General features: G+C 39.3%; 1 protein-coding gene across 2 annotated transcripts in view; it reads left to right on the top strand.

Moving 5' to 3' along the window:
• Window positions 1-15484, top strand: part of CHN2 (chimerin 2) — a 194809-nt gene that overhangs the window by 112077 nt on the left and 67248 nt on the right. For both annotated transcript variants that reach the window (XM_038389815.2, XM_038389816.2), the window contains exons 5-6: window positions 928-1041; window positions 2600-2885. In XM_038389815.2, coding sequence (XP_038245743.1) covers window positions 928-1041; window positions 2600-2885 — 400 coding nt within the window. The remainder of the gene's footprint in view (window positions 1-927; window positions 1042-2599; window positions 2886-15484) is intronic.

Genomic DNA, 15484 nt, shown 5'->3' with positions numbered 1-15484 from the left:
TGACTAGAACCTTCACCAGCATCTTCCTGCCTTTCTGCCACACATTTAAAGAAGCAGTGCAGATATCCTCACTCCTTTTAAAAACCATATATATAAACAATAAAGGCAGATTTGCAATAAGGATACTATCTAGAATACGTGCATTAATTTTAATTTATCTCTTTTTATTTGACAGTGCCTTCATTACGGCTCTTGTTTCATTCCTCTCATATAAAGTAACAATTGTAGGAAACTCCAAGCCTGATCATGCTCCCTCTTAGAGCTGGCTTAAAAAAAATGCTCAGAGTCCAACTGATCACCATATTTGGGGTTGGAAAGGATTTTTCCCTCAGGTCAGATTGGCAGAGACCCTGGGGGGGGAGGTTCTGTCTTCCTCTGCAGCATAGGGTATGGGTCACTTACTGGTTTGAACAAGAGTAAATGGTGGATTCTCTGTAACTTGAAGTCCTTATATCAAGATTTGAGGATTTGGCCTTAAAGTTTTTTTCTTGTTCTTCTATATCTAATTGTTCCTGCTCCTTGAGCTGCCAAGTATTGTGATGGTAGGAACGTCAAGATTCACACACCATTTTTACCTGCTCTAAAGTCTTTGCTTAAATTCAGATGGTCAAGCCCACAGTATTTTCCGGTAGCTGGGATTAGACTTTCCTGGGTCAAATTGAAAGACGTTATTCTAAAATCATCCAGTAGAATTACTCAGGTAGTGAACAACTTTTTCTCTTTGCTCTGTCATTTCTCAGTTCAATCCCATCACCTGTGTAAAGCTTAATGTCTGTCGGCCTGGGATTTTGGGACCTGAAATTGTTCCCAGGTTGTTCCATGCAGTATTTAGTGTTAGTCACATATGTCTCACTTAAATCAACCATGATTTCTTGTAGTTTTATTTCTACTTACTGTTCTGTAAATTGCTGAAATTTCTCCCCTCAGGTTTCATGGAATTATTTCTCGGGAGCAAGCAGATGCAATACTTGCAGGTGTAGAAGGAGCATATATTCTTAGAGAGAGCCAGCGGCAACCTGGATGCTACACTCTAGCTCTCAGGTAAACTCAGTTTTAATAAAACATTTCTAGATTAACTAGACATTTGGAAGGGATGACGGAGATAATACCAGTCCCTTTGATTAAGAGACTGTCTGCCTTTAATTGCTGGGGTTTGCAACAAATCATGATTTTAAACCTCCAGCAGCTGTTTGACAATCACATTTCTTCAGTAACCTAGTAAGCTTTTTACCATCTGCATCTGGCTAAGAGTTTGCAACCTTTCTCTGTGGATGCGTACCTTGCCATTGTTATGCATGCTTTTGTTTCCTCCATTTCAGACGCTCTGTATATGGGACTACTCCTTAAAACCATTTTGAGACTGACACTGGTGCGGGATGCAGTAGCTCGCTTACTGAGCAGGGCATCATGCTGGGAACACATGACACTAGTGCTCCTCTGGGATCTGCACTGGTTGCTCATTGGTCTCTGGGTGGAGTGTAAGATCTCTGTTATGACTTACAAAGCCCTAAATGAGTTGCAACAGGCCAACTTGAGGAGTTGCCCCTCTCTCCCCATGCCACAACTGTGGTCAGAAGGGGCACATGACTGGATCTCGCTCATTATAAATGAGAGGGGAGCAGTTGGCAGGGTGCCCTCTGTGAAGGCTTCAGTACTCTAGAACTAGCTTCCCCCCTCCCTTGGTCTGAATTTGGTGATCTTCCAGGCATACTGCAAAAGATACCTGTTTGATGGGGTTTTTTAGAGGGCTAAAGGTGTGCTCCCCCAATGATGGCTTGGAAAGGAGTCTCTGTAGGTGGTTCGCTGAATTCCTGTGAAATGATTACTTTTATGCTGATGGTTTTGATCGTGAATAATAATGGTAGGCTGCCTCAAACCTTGGATCGAGGTCCTTTTATATATTGAATCTAAATTTAAAATATTAGAAACCTAAAGTTTACTTTAGCATCTTTCTTTTTAAAGAGACATCAAGCTACTTAAGTGCAAAATTGTGTACATCTTAAAATTGTTATAGTTTGTTGGGAAATATCATCCTCCAGATCCTATCACCTTTAACAAAATAAAAAAAATTTAAAGTTTGAAAAACATTACTATTTTTGTGGGACCTGCAAAAAGAGTTTCCAATTTTATACTCCCTTTGGTAAGTCTGTAACAAAAATTTCCTAGAAGAGATTTTCCAGAGCTATGAACATTATACTGAGATCATCCTGATCAGTTATATTGGTACACAAACAAGGCCGTCAGCAGAACCAAGAGTTGGTGGTGCTTGCTGTGTGAAAAGTGTAGGAAATGAATAGCAGTGTTTGTCCAGAATAGGCTTTTGTCAATCAGTATAAGCATCCCTCTGATGTGTTGTGCCAGCCCCCTCAAGATGAGCACATACTGACTAACTGCACACATTTCTGGGTGGCATTGCTTGTTAAACACTAGGTGGCCTTAATCCTTCAGTCAGATCCACATGAGCACAATGGGGTTCTGTGGGAGACTCATCCACACAGATCCATTTGCAATATTAGGACCTAAAAATGTATGTATAATCAGCAAGACTGTCTCCTGGTTGTTCTGATATTTTGTATTCTTTCTCTTTTTTTTTACGCAGATTTGGTAATCAGACCTTAAACTACAGGCTTTTCTATGATGGGAAGCACTTTGTGGGGGAGAAAAGGTTTGAATCTATCCATGATTTGGTAACAGATGGCTTGATAACACTGTATATAGAAACCAAGGCTTCTGAGTATATTGCCAAAATGACCAAAAACCCCATCTATGAGCACATTGGATATGCTACTCTGCTTAGAGAAAAAGTATCCCGAAGGCTGAGCAGAACCAAAACTGAATCAAGAAAAGCTAGTGTAACAAGTGAAGAAAATACACCGGTTGAAAAGGTAACTATTCAGTATTAAATGGCAACCAATCTAATGCTTTCTGTATATTTTTAATGGTTTGAAAACCTAAAAGGAAACAAGTGTTTCTTTAATAATAATTAATTAATAACTATTAATTTTGCTGTCATTAAAGTGTTCCTGAGCCATTGAAATGTTTATATCCTGTTAAATGACTGATAACCAATCATGTGTACTTGAAATTACTATTTAATTGGGGCTTTTGAAAAGATAACTTCCCATCCACTACCAACACAAATGATTTTATGCATGTAGTATGGGATCTGACTACCATAGGAACAGCTTTTCCTTATGCACCAACACAATGGCTGGGACAAGCTGAGGTGTTGGCATGGCATTCTCAGTGGCAGGTCCCAGACTGTGGAACTTGTGCCCATTGGCCATTCACCAGAGCTCAAGTTTGTTAGCTTCCAGTGCATGGTGCAAAGCTCTTCTTTTCTGCCAGTCCTTTGGTGAATGGGTCTGAAGTGGGGTATTTTCTTTGCCTTCTTTCTTTCTCTTTCTTCTGAGTTAAAATGGATTTTTCTGCCATCTCTTACCTGACCATATGCTACAGCAGTATGTGAACTAGAACTTAATACTATGAGAACTCCATCTGCAAAGTAACCAGGTAAAAAGATAAAATTAAGAATTACACTATATATGATAAACACTGTTATAAACAGTGACGTGTGGTTTTTCCCTTTTCTAGGTGGACTGTGCACTAAGTAGCCCAAATAAAACTTTCTTCCTGATGCAGATGTTTTGGATGGATTAGCTAATTCTCATTTGTGGGAGGACTTCTGCATCCTCTTTTTAGATGATTTTAATGTTCAGGGAGATGGTTGATATTTGGGAATCAGTGACTGTATTTGTTGGAAAATAACATGTATCACACATGAATATAGCAGAGATAATTATTTTCTTTATGACTCTGTTTGTCCCACTGAAAGACATTTCCAGGCAAGTTACTTTGTGTGATGGGTTATATATCAGCATTGACTGAACAGTTACTCGTTTGGATTTCTGACACAAAGTAAAACAGGACAGATATAGGCAAATTGCAGCAGTACAGGAATTGTTCTCTGTAGTAGCTCTTATTCTTGAATAAGATGAAGTGGCATCCAAACATAGTCATCCACAGTAGCAAATGAGTTGGATTAATAATGCTGGCTTTTTAGTAAAATCACACAGCCTAGAGAAGATCTTTGTACAATAGGGTTGTGACAAAGCCCTGATTCAGATTCTGTTTCAGCACAAATCCAGTGACAATGATACAGTAGAACCTCAGAGTTATGAACACCTTGGGAATGGAGGATGTTCATAACTCCGAAATGTTTGCAACTCTGAACAAAATGTTATGGTTGTTCTTTCAAAAGTTTACAAATGAACATTGACTTAATGCAGCTTTGAAACTTTACTATGCGGAAGAAAAATGCTGCTTTTAACCATCTTAATTTAAATGAAACAAGCATAGAAACAATTTCCTTACCTTGTCAAATCTTTTTTTTAAACTTTCCCCTTTTTTAGTAGTTTACGTTTAACACAGTACTGTACAGTATTTGCTTTTTTTTTCTCTGCTGCCTGATTTCATACATCCCGTTCCAAATGAGGTGTATGGTTGACTAGTCAGTTCATAACTCTGGTGTTTGTAACTCTAAGGTTTTACTGTAATATTTGGAATAACTTAGATGGTGGTTTTTTGTTTTTGTTTTTTTTTTAAAGGGAACAACAGAAGTTGGGCCAAATAAAAAATATTACCTCACCCACCTTGTCTCTTTAAGAAATGGGAAGGAATTATTTAGAGACGGATGTCCTGCTCATTCTGCTGATTCCTGTGATTGGATGCTGGCTGTTTTTGAATGCTAAATCAGGCACAATAGTTGATATTTTGACTTTGTTTGGGGTACAACGAGTAATAAGAAGCAGAGTTTAGTACAACATGACATTTCTCTATGGGTGGGTTAGCAGTTTCTTTTGTGTTGAGAATATATTTGACAAATAGTATGGTGACTTTAAAACATTAGTATGTGCCATTAGTGTAATAACAGTAACCACTACAGTCCTAACTCCTACATACATTCCTTAACTTATGGAAATATGGTATCTCTAATTAGAAACAAAACCAAAGCTATTCAAAAAAAATTTAATATTAGTTGCAATTCTTGTCATATTTTTATTATTGAAAATCTCTGATTTTTCATATGCTGCAATGTCCTTGAGCACTTCAGAGGGTTTTATTTGAATCTATTTATCTTCATAACTGATCATATTCTCTTTCATACTGGGACTTTGGCTGAAATTTTCAAATTTGGGTACTTAAGGTTAGCTACCTAAATAAAAATGGCCTTTTAGAGGTGCAGAGTGATGAGTGCTTGCTTAGCAGCTCTGAAAATTGCACTACTCTGATTTAGAGGCCTAATTATGAATTTGTGCCTAAATCTGAACATTTCTGACTTTGGGTCTGAATCAACTCCCAGTGGAATCAATGGAAAGACTCCTATTGTCTTCAATATGGGTTGGATCGGGCCCTTTGTGTACGAAGACTCAGCTAAGTAAAAAGGGGTGGGGGGGGGAGGTCAGGAAGCATTATTTACATACAAAGTCCCCAAAGTGTATCCATAAAGGAAATGCTTGGGATCTTAGGCCTCATCCCATAAATATTTGTATGCTTCTGTAACTTCAGGCAAGTAAGTACTGTAGTAAAGGCCTGCAAGGTTGGGACCTTCAGTAGCTGCATTTGCAGGTTCCTGACTAATGGATAAACAGCAGGGGTTGAATTGCCCCACCTGTATAAGATTTGAACTGTTCTGCCAACGTGGAGCCACAATAGACTCTTTAAAAGACTGAGAGGGAATGATCTTTACAAGATTGCACAGGAGGGAGGAGATGCCTACCTGAATCTGTCAAACCTTATAAAAGGTTCAGATGCAATTTGGGGAAGGAGCTGATTTTCAGAATGGCTTGCTAGCTTTGTCTTAGGTACAATTAGGACAATTGTCTTAGGAAAATTCATGTCTTAGGACAATTCATGAAGAAATGAAAATCTGGTAACAGTGTGACTAAAGCCAGTTTCTCTAGTTTTTAAAATATTTATTGTTGATCTAGTAAAATATATAGAACTAATTTACATGTTATGAGCAAAACAAAAACAGAAAAATGATAAGACATCTACAGTATATTGATCAAACATTACTGAGAAGTTGATAGATCTCTCCTATGCAGAAGAAATAAGTGTCATAAACTGATTTTGACTCAAACTAATGTCGTGATATTGTGCAAAAGGGAAAAGATCACTTTAACATATGTTCTGCATAAAGGTAGCTACTAGTTTAGCTTTGAATTATGAAGTTCCGAAACTACCCCTATATATGTAGCAAAACTCAGGTATAAGACTAAAATCTGTCAAAATTCCAGTTTTTGAGGTCAGTCCCCAAACTCACCGTCCAGTTTATCCTGCATCCCAGTTCTTAAGTCTCACTCACATTATTCTCCATTGCCATTCATCTTCCCCCAATGGAAAGTGGGTGTAAAATTCTACCAGATTTAAATGGCTTTGTTTCACACTCACTTTGCATATCTGTAAATCACTTCAGAAAGTTGGGGACAAGGCAGAAGCAGACCTGAGAAGGTCCTCACTCCCTGCTCATATAAGAGCTGCTCCTGTGGGTGTGATTGCATTCAGACTAGCTTCTACAAATATTTCTATCTCATCAATACTACAACCATTTCAACACACAATACTTATGTGAACAATAACTTGTCTGAGGTTCTGATCCTGCAAAGGCCAAAGGGTCTCCATGTGAGCAGAAGGGTCTGTGGATGCAGATCCCTTTGCAGGCTCTGGGCCAGAATAGCATTAGTTATTTGAGCCCAGCATATTGTTATAGTTCCTTAATTCCCCTAAGCTCTTGACTCTGAGCTACCTAGTAAAAAGGGTAAGTTAAAATGATGATAGAAACTGTGAGGACAGGCCATTAGCACCTCTTTTATTAGGGGTACGTTGTCAACTACATATGCAAGTCCATGAAGTTCACTAGGACTTTGCTGCTGCTATTGATTTTTACATGGAGGATGCTCAATTACTATAGTGATGGGTGGCAATATAAAACCCTTAGACAGATATAGCCGTCAGTTGCATATTGTCCGTGATTGTAGTGCTGTTCCTCTGAGACCTAGTGAATAAGAAAGAGAATATTATTATTATTTTATTTTATTATATACAGTGACAAAAATGTATTTGGCATTTTTACAGCTGCCAGGAGCTTACAATCAAGCTTAAATATAAAAAAACAAATGGTGACTTTTTGGTGGGGAGCAGAAGTGGAATTAAGTTGTCTTTCCTTCTGCCTATTGTCATTACTACTGCTCTGCCTATAAGAACAGTATTATAAAGAAATACACACACTGGTACCTGGTACTGCAAGATGCTACACGTGTATATATAAGGCTGCAGAAAAATAGATCAAAGAAACCACACACCACACAACAGAACCACTAACCCAGGAACCTATCCTTGCAACAAAGCCCGTTGCCAACTGTGTCCACATATCTATTCAGGGGACACCATCATAGGGCCTAATCACATCAGCCGCACTATCAGAGGCTCGTTCACCTGCGCATCTACCAATGTGATATATGCCATCATGTGCCAGCAATGCCCCTCTGCCATGTACATTGGCCAAACTGGACAGTCTCTACATAAAAGAATAAATGGACACAAATCAGACATCAAGAATTATAACATTCAAAAATCAGTCGAAGAACACTTCGATCTCTTTGGTCACTCGATTACGGACCTAAAAGTTACAATTCTTCAACAAAAAACTTGAAAAACAGACTCCAACGAAAGACTGCTGAATTGGAATTAATTTGCAAACTGGATACAATTAACTTAGGCTTGAATAGAGACTGGAAGTGGATGGGTCATTACACAAAGTAAAACTATTTCCCCATGTTTATTTCCCCCCCACCCCCAACTGTTCCTCAGACATTCTTGTCAATTGCTGGAATTGGTCCACCTTGATTATCACTACAAAAGGTTTCTTCCCCCCTGCCCCCCCCCCGCTCTCCTGTTGGTAATAGCTCACCTTACCTGATCACTCCTGTTACAGTGTGTATGGTAACACCCATTGTTTCATGTTCTCTATGTATATAAATCTCCCCACTGTGTTTTCCACTGAATGCATCCGATGAAGTGAACTGTAGCTCACGAAAGCTTATGCTCAAATAAATTTATTAGTCTCTAAGGTGCCACAAGTACTCCTTTTCTTTTTGCGGATACAGACTAACATGGCTGCTACTCTGAAACCTGAGATGACTTATGAATGAGATAAGGTGGGTGAGGTAATATCTTTTATTGGACCAACTTCTCCTGGTGAAAGAGGCAAGCTTTCAGGCTCCACAGAGCTCTTCTTCAGATCTGTGGAGCCTGGAAACCTGTCTCTTTTACCAACAGAAATTGGTTCAATAAAAGATACTACCTCTCCTGCCTTATCTGTTTCAGAATCCTGGGACCAACATGGTTTTAACAACACTGCAAACATGATTAATGAATGTAATTGCACCAATTAAACACAAGGTGGCAGCTTTACTGAAGAGTTTTCATGGACTTGACTATTGCTTAATTCATTTATCAGTTAATATTAGTAGGTGCTTGCCCATTAGCACCACAGATAGTACAGATGCAAAAATATAATTACTTGGAGTTTTGGCTGTTACATTTTTACCAGCGAGCATGCCTCCACGTAGCTTATTTCGCTCATCACTGACCCTGCTTAAAATATAATGCTTTGACAAACAAGAATCGAAACAAACACATAGTGCCTTGCTTTGACCTTAAGGTTACTGTTCAACCTCAAAGTTGGTTCTAAATTAATATTTAGCTATTTAAACATACTACGATCAGAGATGTGAATGGTAATCATCTCATGCAAGAATCCAGCCCCCAGATATTTACTTAAACAGTGAGGACAGTCACACAGAGGCATTGCTGCAGTTGATTTATTTAACTTGTTTGGAGGGTTGCATGTGTGAAGATATAACCTGTCCAAAACAGCTAAATGAAGGAGACTTACTTGCCCTCCTTAATTCACTTCACTGTGAAAGGAAGTTACAACTATTTGGTTTATGATTGGATGTTTAAGATGGTATGGTCTAGTAGATACAGCACAGTACTATGAGTTGGTAGACAAGTCTATCACTGATTTATGTTACCTCAGGAAAGCACTCAGCCTTCCTGTGCTACAGTTCCCTGTCTAATTAAAAATGAGAATAAATACAATTAGCTTATCTTTGGAAAGTCTGTGCATAAAAACTGATCATAGGAAATACCTTTTCATAGTGTGTGCAAGCAGCCTGTGAAACCATTGCCACAATTATCATGAGGGTTTGGAGCTTAGCCAAATTCAAAAAGGTCTGGGTGTTTATATAGTAGGAGTTAAAAATAATCTTTTTTTGGCAGGGATATATAGGCACATACTTCAGGGCACATGCCAACTTCCCATTAATGGGAATTAGGAAGAAACTCCTTGTAGGCAAATTGCTCCAGATCTGCCTTCTGTAGGGGTACTTACCCCTTTTTCTGAAACAGTTGGTACTGGCCACTGTTAGAGATAGGCTGCTGAGCTGGGTGAATCACTGGTCTGTTCTAGTAGAAACGTAGGAATTGTCAAACAGTCCAGAACAGTGTGGTTGCTTTATTAATATTCATCTTTTAAAACCAGGTTTGACAAAAGCATTTGAAGTATGCAGTGCTGGCTCATACAAACAGAACAGGCTACTCTAAACGGGAGTAGAAGGTTTAGGGCTAACCTGTGCCTTTGTCACACAGTGTATATATGGGACAACGTGTTTATTGTGCTGTCCCAGGAGCAGAATGGGAGGTAGACCCTGCTGTGGGAGAGGGTTAGAGGAAGACATACCCTGCAATAGCCCTGTATCTGACACAGCAAACATTCCTGGTTTTCTGGCAAAAGTACACTGGCCATTGCTTTGTAAAGGCCTGGTCAAGGCTCTGCCCATTCCCCACTCCTTGTCTGGGATGGGACATAGCTACTATGGGCAGCTGAAACAGGGGACTAAGAGGGTGTGAGGACTGAACATTTTCTACTTTGCTTAAGGACATCACAAACCTTAGAATTGATGTTCTCACTGCATGAGAAACCAGAATAGTTCATATCACAAATAGGAATTTATGCCTATTTTCAAGCATAGGTTTTTAGTTCATGTTCAGGAGGTTTTCTATGTGTATTATTTTACCAACTGACCAATAAAGCTGTAAGAAGTAAAGGACTGTAGCAGACAAAGCCTAGAATGACAGTGAAATAACATCTGCTCCCCTTCACACACTCTTCATAGATCCCTAGTTGCTCCTGGAGCATAATGCTTGCTTGCCTTCATAAGACTGGTGTGTTTAAATATAGGTCTATGGAGAGAGATCTGGGGAACTCCTGCTGTTATAAATAATCTCGTTTTTAAGCTTTTTTTGTTAGGTACTAGAGAAAACATCTTCCTTCAATTCCACAGTTGTTCTATTAATCCAGTTTCCCAAATCCATCTGCTCTGTAATGCACTGACAAACTATCTGTCCAGAAAAATGGCTTTAGTTCTAGAGTTTAGAGCAGAATCAGTATGGCTGGAAATAAAATCTGCTGGCAGCAAAACAGCAGGATCAGAGCAAAGAGAATGTGCTTTTAAAGGACTGTGGTCTAGCCAACTGGATACTTTTAGACATTGAAGTAGTAGTAAATAAGAAAGTGGTCTGTTCCTTTGCTGACTTGTAGAATCTAGAATGGATCAAATAAGCAAAGTAATAATTTGGTATAATCTAGTGCACATGAGAAGTTGTATGCAATGCACTATTTGTATTGTTTTGATATAATGCTGTTCAGAAGATTTAGTGTGTTTTCCTCTTTAGAGTAAAGTGGCAGAAGTTCTATTTGCTTAGTAATGTAGGTGGTACTTAGACCTTGTACTGTCTCTCTGCACTTATTTCAGAGTAGCAGCCATGTTAGTCTGTATCTGCAAAAAGAAAAGGAGTACTTGCGGCATTTTAGAGACTAACAAATTTATTTGAGCATAAGCTTTCGTTAGCTACAAAGTGAGCTGTAGCTCATGAAAGCTCAAATAAATTTGTTAGTCTCTAAGGTGCCACAAGTTCTCCTTTTCTCTCTGCACTTAGTGAATTTCACATGGAAAGCACTAGACATGAGTAACTCACACAAAGTCTTCTTTCTGCCCCCTCACCCACCAACTTAATGACCAAAGCTTTACATTGCAAGATTTTTGTATTTTTTTTCTACCAATTGCGGTTTGTATAACATGCTCACTTCTTTTGCAACATGTACTAGGCACATGACAACATGCTATGACCCATTATATTGACTGAATTGATGCCCTACCTTTTTTTTACCATCTATTAGGTAGAACTAACTTGAAAATTTTGAACTAGATATCTGTCAACCAGTTAGACTGATTCCAGAATTCAGAGTTTTATTGATATAAGTAGAATATAACATTCCTTTGAGCTACAGTTCAGTATTCTACTTGAGAATGGAGTGTTATAATGTCCAGGGTTGGAGATAGTACTGCGTAGTGAATGTTTATATGTACTCTACCTTAGAAGACTCCTTTGCAGTGCAAACAAAAGTAACTTTCCAGCCGTTTATAATTGTTTGAGATAGAGAATTTCAAATAAAAATAAAATAACCACATTTTAAATGTTTTCATATCTTATTGCTCATCTCATTACACCTAAAATGTGAGTCCTTATTTTTAAATAAAGATAAACATATGAGCATTCTGTAAATGAGGAATATGGGATTTTAAAATTTTTTACCCAAAACCTGCCATTTTCCATTGCATGTAATATTTGGATTATAATTATGAATGTCTGCAAAATAAAAACAATATCAATTTTTCTTACCAGGGGTGGCTAAGATTTTGAATAGTAGTATTGTTACAAGTGCACACAAGAATCCAATAAGGTCCTGATATATTAATTATTCTAATAATCACAGAAAAAAGTAAGGTATTCTGGTCATTGCTACCAATTTCACGTCGATATACAAACAAATAAAAAGCTAATTAACTGAATATCTAAAGTTATTCTTGAAGAACCAGCTGGAAATGTGTCTAGAAAACTAGCATCATTGTTCTTATCCGAATACTATTGAAAACTCAGTTATTGAATATTAAATTCTGAGTCCTTATCATAAGCAACAGCCAGAAAAGAAGTCAATATTAAATATATTGAAAACGGTAAATATAGGGCTCATCTATAATAAGGGAAATAAGGACAACCCGGGGAATTACAGACCAGTCAGCTTAACTTCTGTACCGGAAAGATAATGGAGCAAATAATTAAGCAATCAATTTGCAAACACCTAGAAGATAATAAGGTGATAAATAACAGTCAGCATGGATTTGTCAAGAATAAAGTGTGTCAAACCAATCTTATAGCTTTCTTTGACAGGGTAACCAGCCTTGTGGATAGGGTGGAAGCAGTAGATGTGGTATATCTTGACTTTAGTAAAGCTTTTGATACTGTCTCGCATGACCTTCTCATAAACAAGCTAGGGAAATATAACCTAGGTGGAGTTACTATAAGGTGGGTGCATAACTGGTTGGAAAATCATTCCCAGAGAGTAGTTATCAGTGGTTCACAGTCATGCTGGAAGAGCATAATGAGTGGGGTCCCACAGGGATCAATTCTGGGTCTGATTCTGTTCAATATCTTCATCAATGATTTTAGATAATGGCATAGAGAGTACACTTCTAAAGTTTGTGGATGATACCAAGCAGGGAGGGGTTGCAAGTGCTGTGGGGGATAGGATTAAAATTCAAAATTATCTGGACAAACTGGAGAAATGGTCTGAAGTAAATAGGATGAAATTCAATAAGGACAAATGCAAAGTACTCCACTTAGGAAGGAACAATCAGTTGCACACATACAAAATGGGAAATGACTGCCTAGAAAGGAGTACTGCAGAAAGAGATCTGGGGGTCATAGTGGATCACAAGCTAAATATGAATCAACAGTATAACACTGTTGCCAAAAAAGCAAACATCATTCTGGGATGTATTAGCAGGAGTGTTGTAAGCAAGACAAGGATAAGACAAGAAGCAATGGGCTTAAATTGCAGCAAGGGCGGTTTAGTTTGGACATTAGGAAAAACTTCCTGTCAGAGTGGTTAAACACTGGGATAAATTGCCTAGGGGGGTTGTGGAATCTCCATCATTGGGGATTTTTAAGAGCAGGTTGGACAAACACCTGTCAGGGATGGTCTAGATCAGGGGTGGGCAAACTTTTTGGCCCGAGGGCCACATCTGCATGGGGAAATTGCATACCGGGCCATGAATGTAGGGCTAGGGCAGGGGATTGGGGTGTGGGAGGGAGTGCAGTGTGCAGGAAGGTGCTTAGTGCAAGGGGTTGGGGCAGAGGAGGGGTGCAGGGTGTACGAGGGGGCTCAGGCCAGGGGGTTGGGGTGCAGGAGGGGTGTGGGGTGTGGCAAGGGGCTGAGGTGCGGGGTGCAGGAGGGGTGCGGGGTGGCAGCAGTGCTGCCAGCGGTGCTGCCTGCCTGCCTGCACTGATCTTGCACGCGGTTCCTGGAAGCGGCTGGCACCATGTCTCTGTGGCCCCTGTGGGAGGGGAGGGGCAGAGGGCTCTGCCGCTGCCCTTGCCTGTGGATATGTTCCTCGAAGCTCCCATTAGCCACGGTTTCCCATTCCTGGTCAATGGGAGCTGCAGGGGATGGTGCCTGCAGGCGAGAGCAGCACACAGAGTCCTCTGCCTCCCCTCTCCCCCAGAGGCTGCAGGAACATGGTGCCTGCTGCTTCCCGGACTGGCATGGGGCCCAAGGCGCCATGGAGGTGGCAATCCCGGGGGCCGGATCCAAAGCCGTGATGGGTCGGATCTGGCCCGCGGGCTGTAGTTTGCCCACCCCTGGTCTAGATAATACTTAATCTTTCCTTGAGTGCAGGGGACTGGACTAGATGACCTCTCGGAGTCCCTTTCAGTTCTATGATTCTATAATCCATTGCAATAATGAGGATATATTTTTCATGAGACTCTTCCTATATCCTACTCAGACCATAGTTTTGTTAATAATAGTCTTTTTTAGCTGCAAAACAGAAGTCAACAACTATGAACAGTTTTATAATAGCCCATGTGGAACCATGGAAAATTTTGGATTAGTTATGGGTAATCCTAATTTATCTTGTTGTTGTTATGTATTTTAAGATGCTATCCATGGCCTTTTGGGGTATAATTATATTTTTCACTGGATGTGTAATTTAGTTTCTGGAATAACAAGACAAAAGGTTACTTAGAATGTGAACTGACAACCAGGAAGCTGAAGTGCTGGCATCAGTTTACCTCCTGACAGGTCTATAGCTCAAAGTACATTTAGGAAAAAAAAAAGGCAAGAAGCCTGGCAGAAAGGATTTTCAGCCCAGATGTAGATGCAGGTTCACAGCAGAATACCATCACCCAACAGTCTGTTTTATTTTCAGTTTCATGATTGTTTTGTTTGCTCCCTTCAGATCTAATATAAGTACATGTCATGAATAGTGCCAAAGGATGGGCCCTTAATGTTGAAAAACCTATTTAACTTGCTCACTCTCATTTTCATTGTATTGCTAGAGTATAGTACTCTAGTAAATATTCAGTCATAGTGTCACACTGATTTTTCTCTCTTCATCTTTCCTCCCTCCAAATCAGGGATCCTGTTACCTAGCAAATTGAAAACCTGAGAGTTACTGCTATAGTTCTGTACTTACTGTGACTGAGCCAAAAATGCCAGAGATTTTACTTTATTTTTTGGCCTGGTATTCTTCACTTCCTGTCTTTTATGGATGTATAGATTTCTGTACCTTGTTAAGTAGCCGCTGCATTTCAGTAGTGAGTGAGGTGATTCCTGTGGGCCTGGTTTTTATTGAGGCCTTGCCCCAACTTTTGTTGGATGTACACAAGTTTGCACAAATAGTTTTACATATGAAAATTCTCTTGCCTGTGCATACAGATACGAGGGCTGGAAAAGGGCAGATGTGTGAAGGTGTACAAACAAAGGGGAGCTCAGGATCAGTGCCAATATCTTTTTAGAGTGGTAAATCTCTACAGTGCTTGGGGATTCTTAGTGATGAATGTGCTATGTACATTTGTGATTGCAATAATTTAAGTTATTTAGAATGCTGATATAGCTAACCTGAGGTGCAATTGATTTTCTTATATTGTGATGCTTATTTAGTTACATTTAAACAAAACACTTGAAGAAGCATGAGCCCTGTTCTGCCAATAACTTCAATGGGAGTTTTATGTGCAGTTTGGCAGGACTAAGTTTTAAATTGACACTAAAAAACAAGGCCAGTTAGATTTTCAGATAAATTATTTTGTCTCTGAATCCAACTGCCCCATAGGCCTGTGATAGATGAGATGGCATCCGAAATGGAAATGTAGAATCTCCAGCAACTTTTCTTGTTGTACCCCTTTACCAATTTCAGTGGCAAATACAGAAAATTACTATGAGAAAGCTGGAGACAGCCATTGGTAGTATACCTAATGAACCTTTCTAGTAGTAAACTGTAAAATATACACTCTATTT

This window comes from Dermochelys coriacea, chromosome 2, assembly GCF_009764565.3.
Source record: "Dermochelys coriacea isolate rDerCor1 chromosome 2, rDerCor1.pri.v4, whole genome shotgun sequence".
Lineage (NCBI taxonomy): Eukaryota > Metazoa > Chordata > Testudines > Dermochelyidae > Dermochelys > Dermochelys coriacea.
The sequence above is the reverse complement of the archived record's forward strand: the minus strand, read 5'-3'. Positions and strand labels throughout refer to the sequence as shown.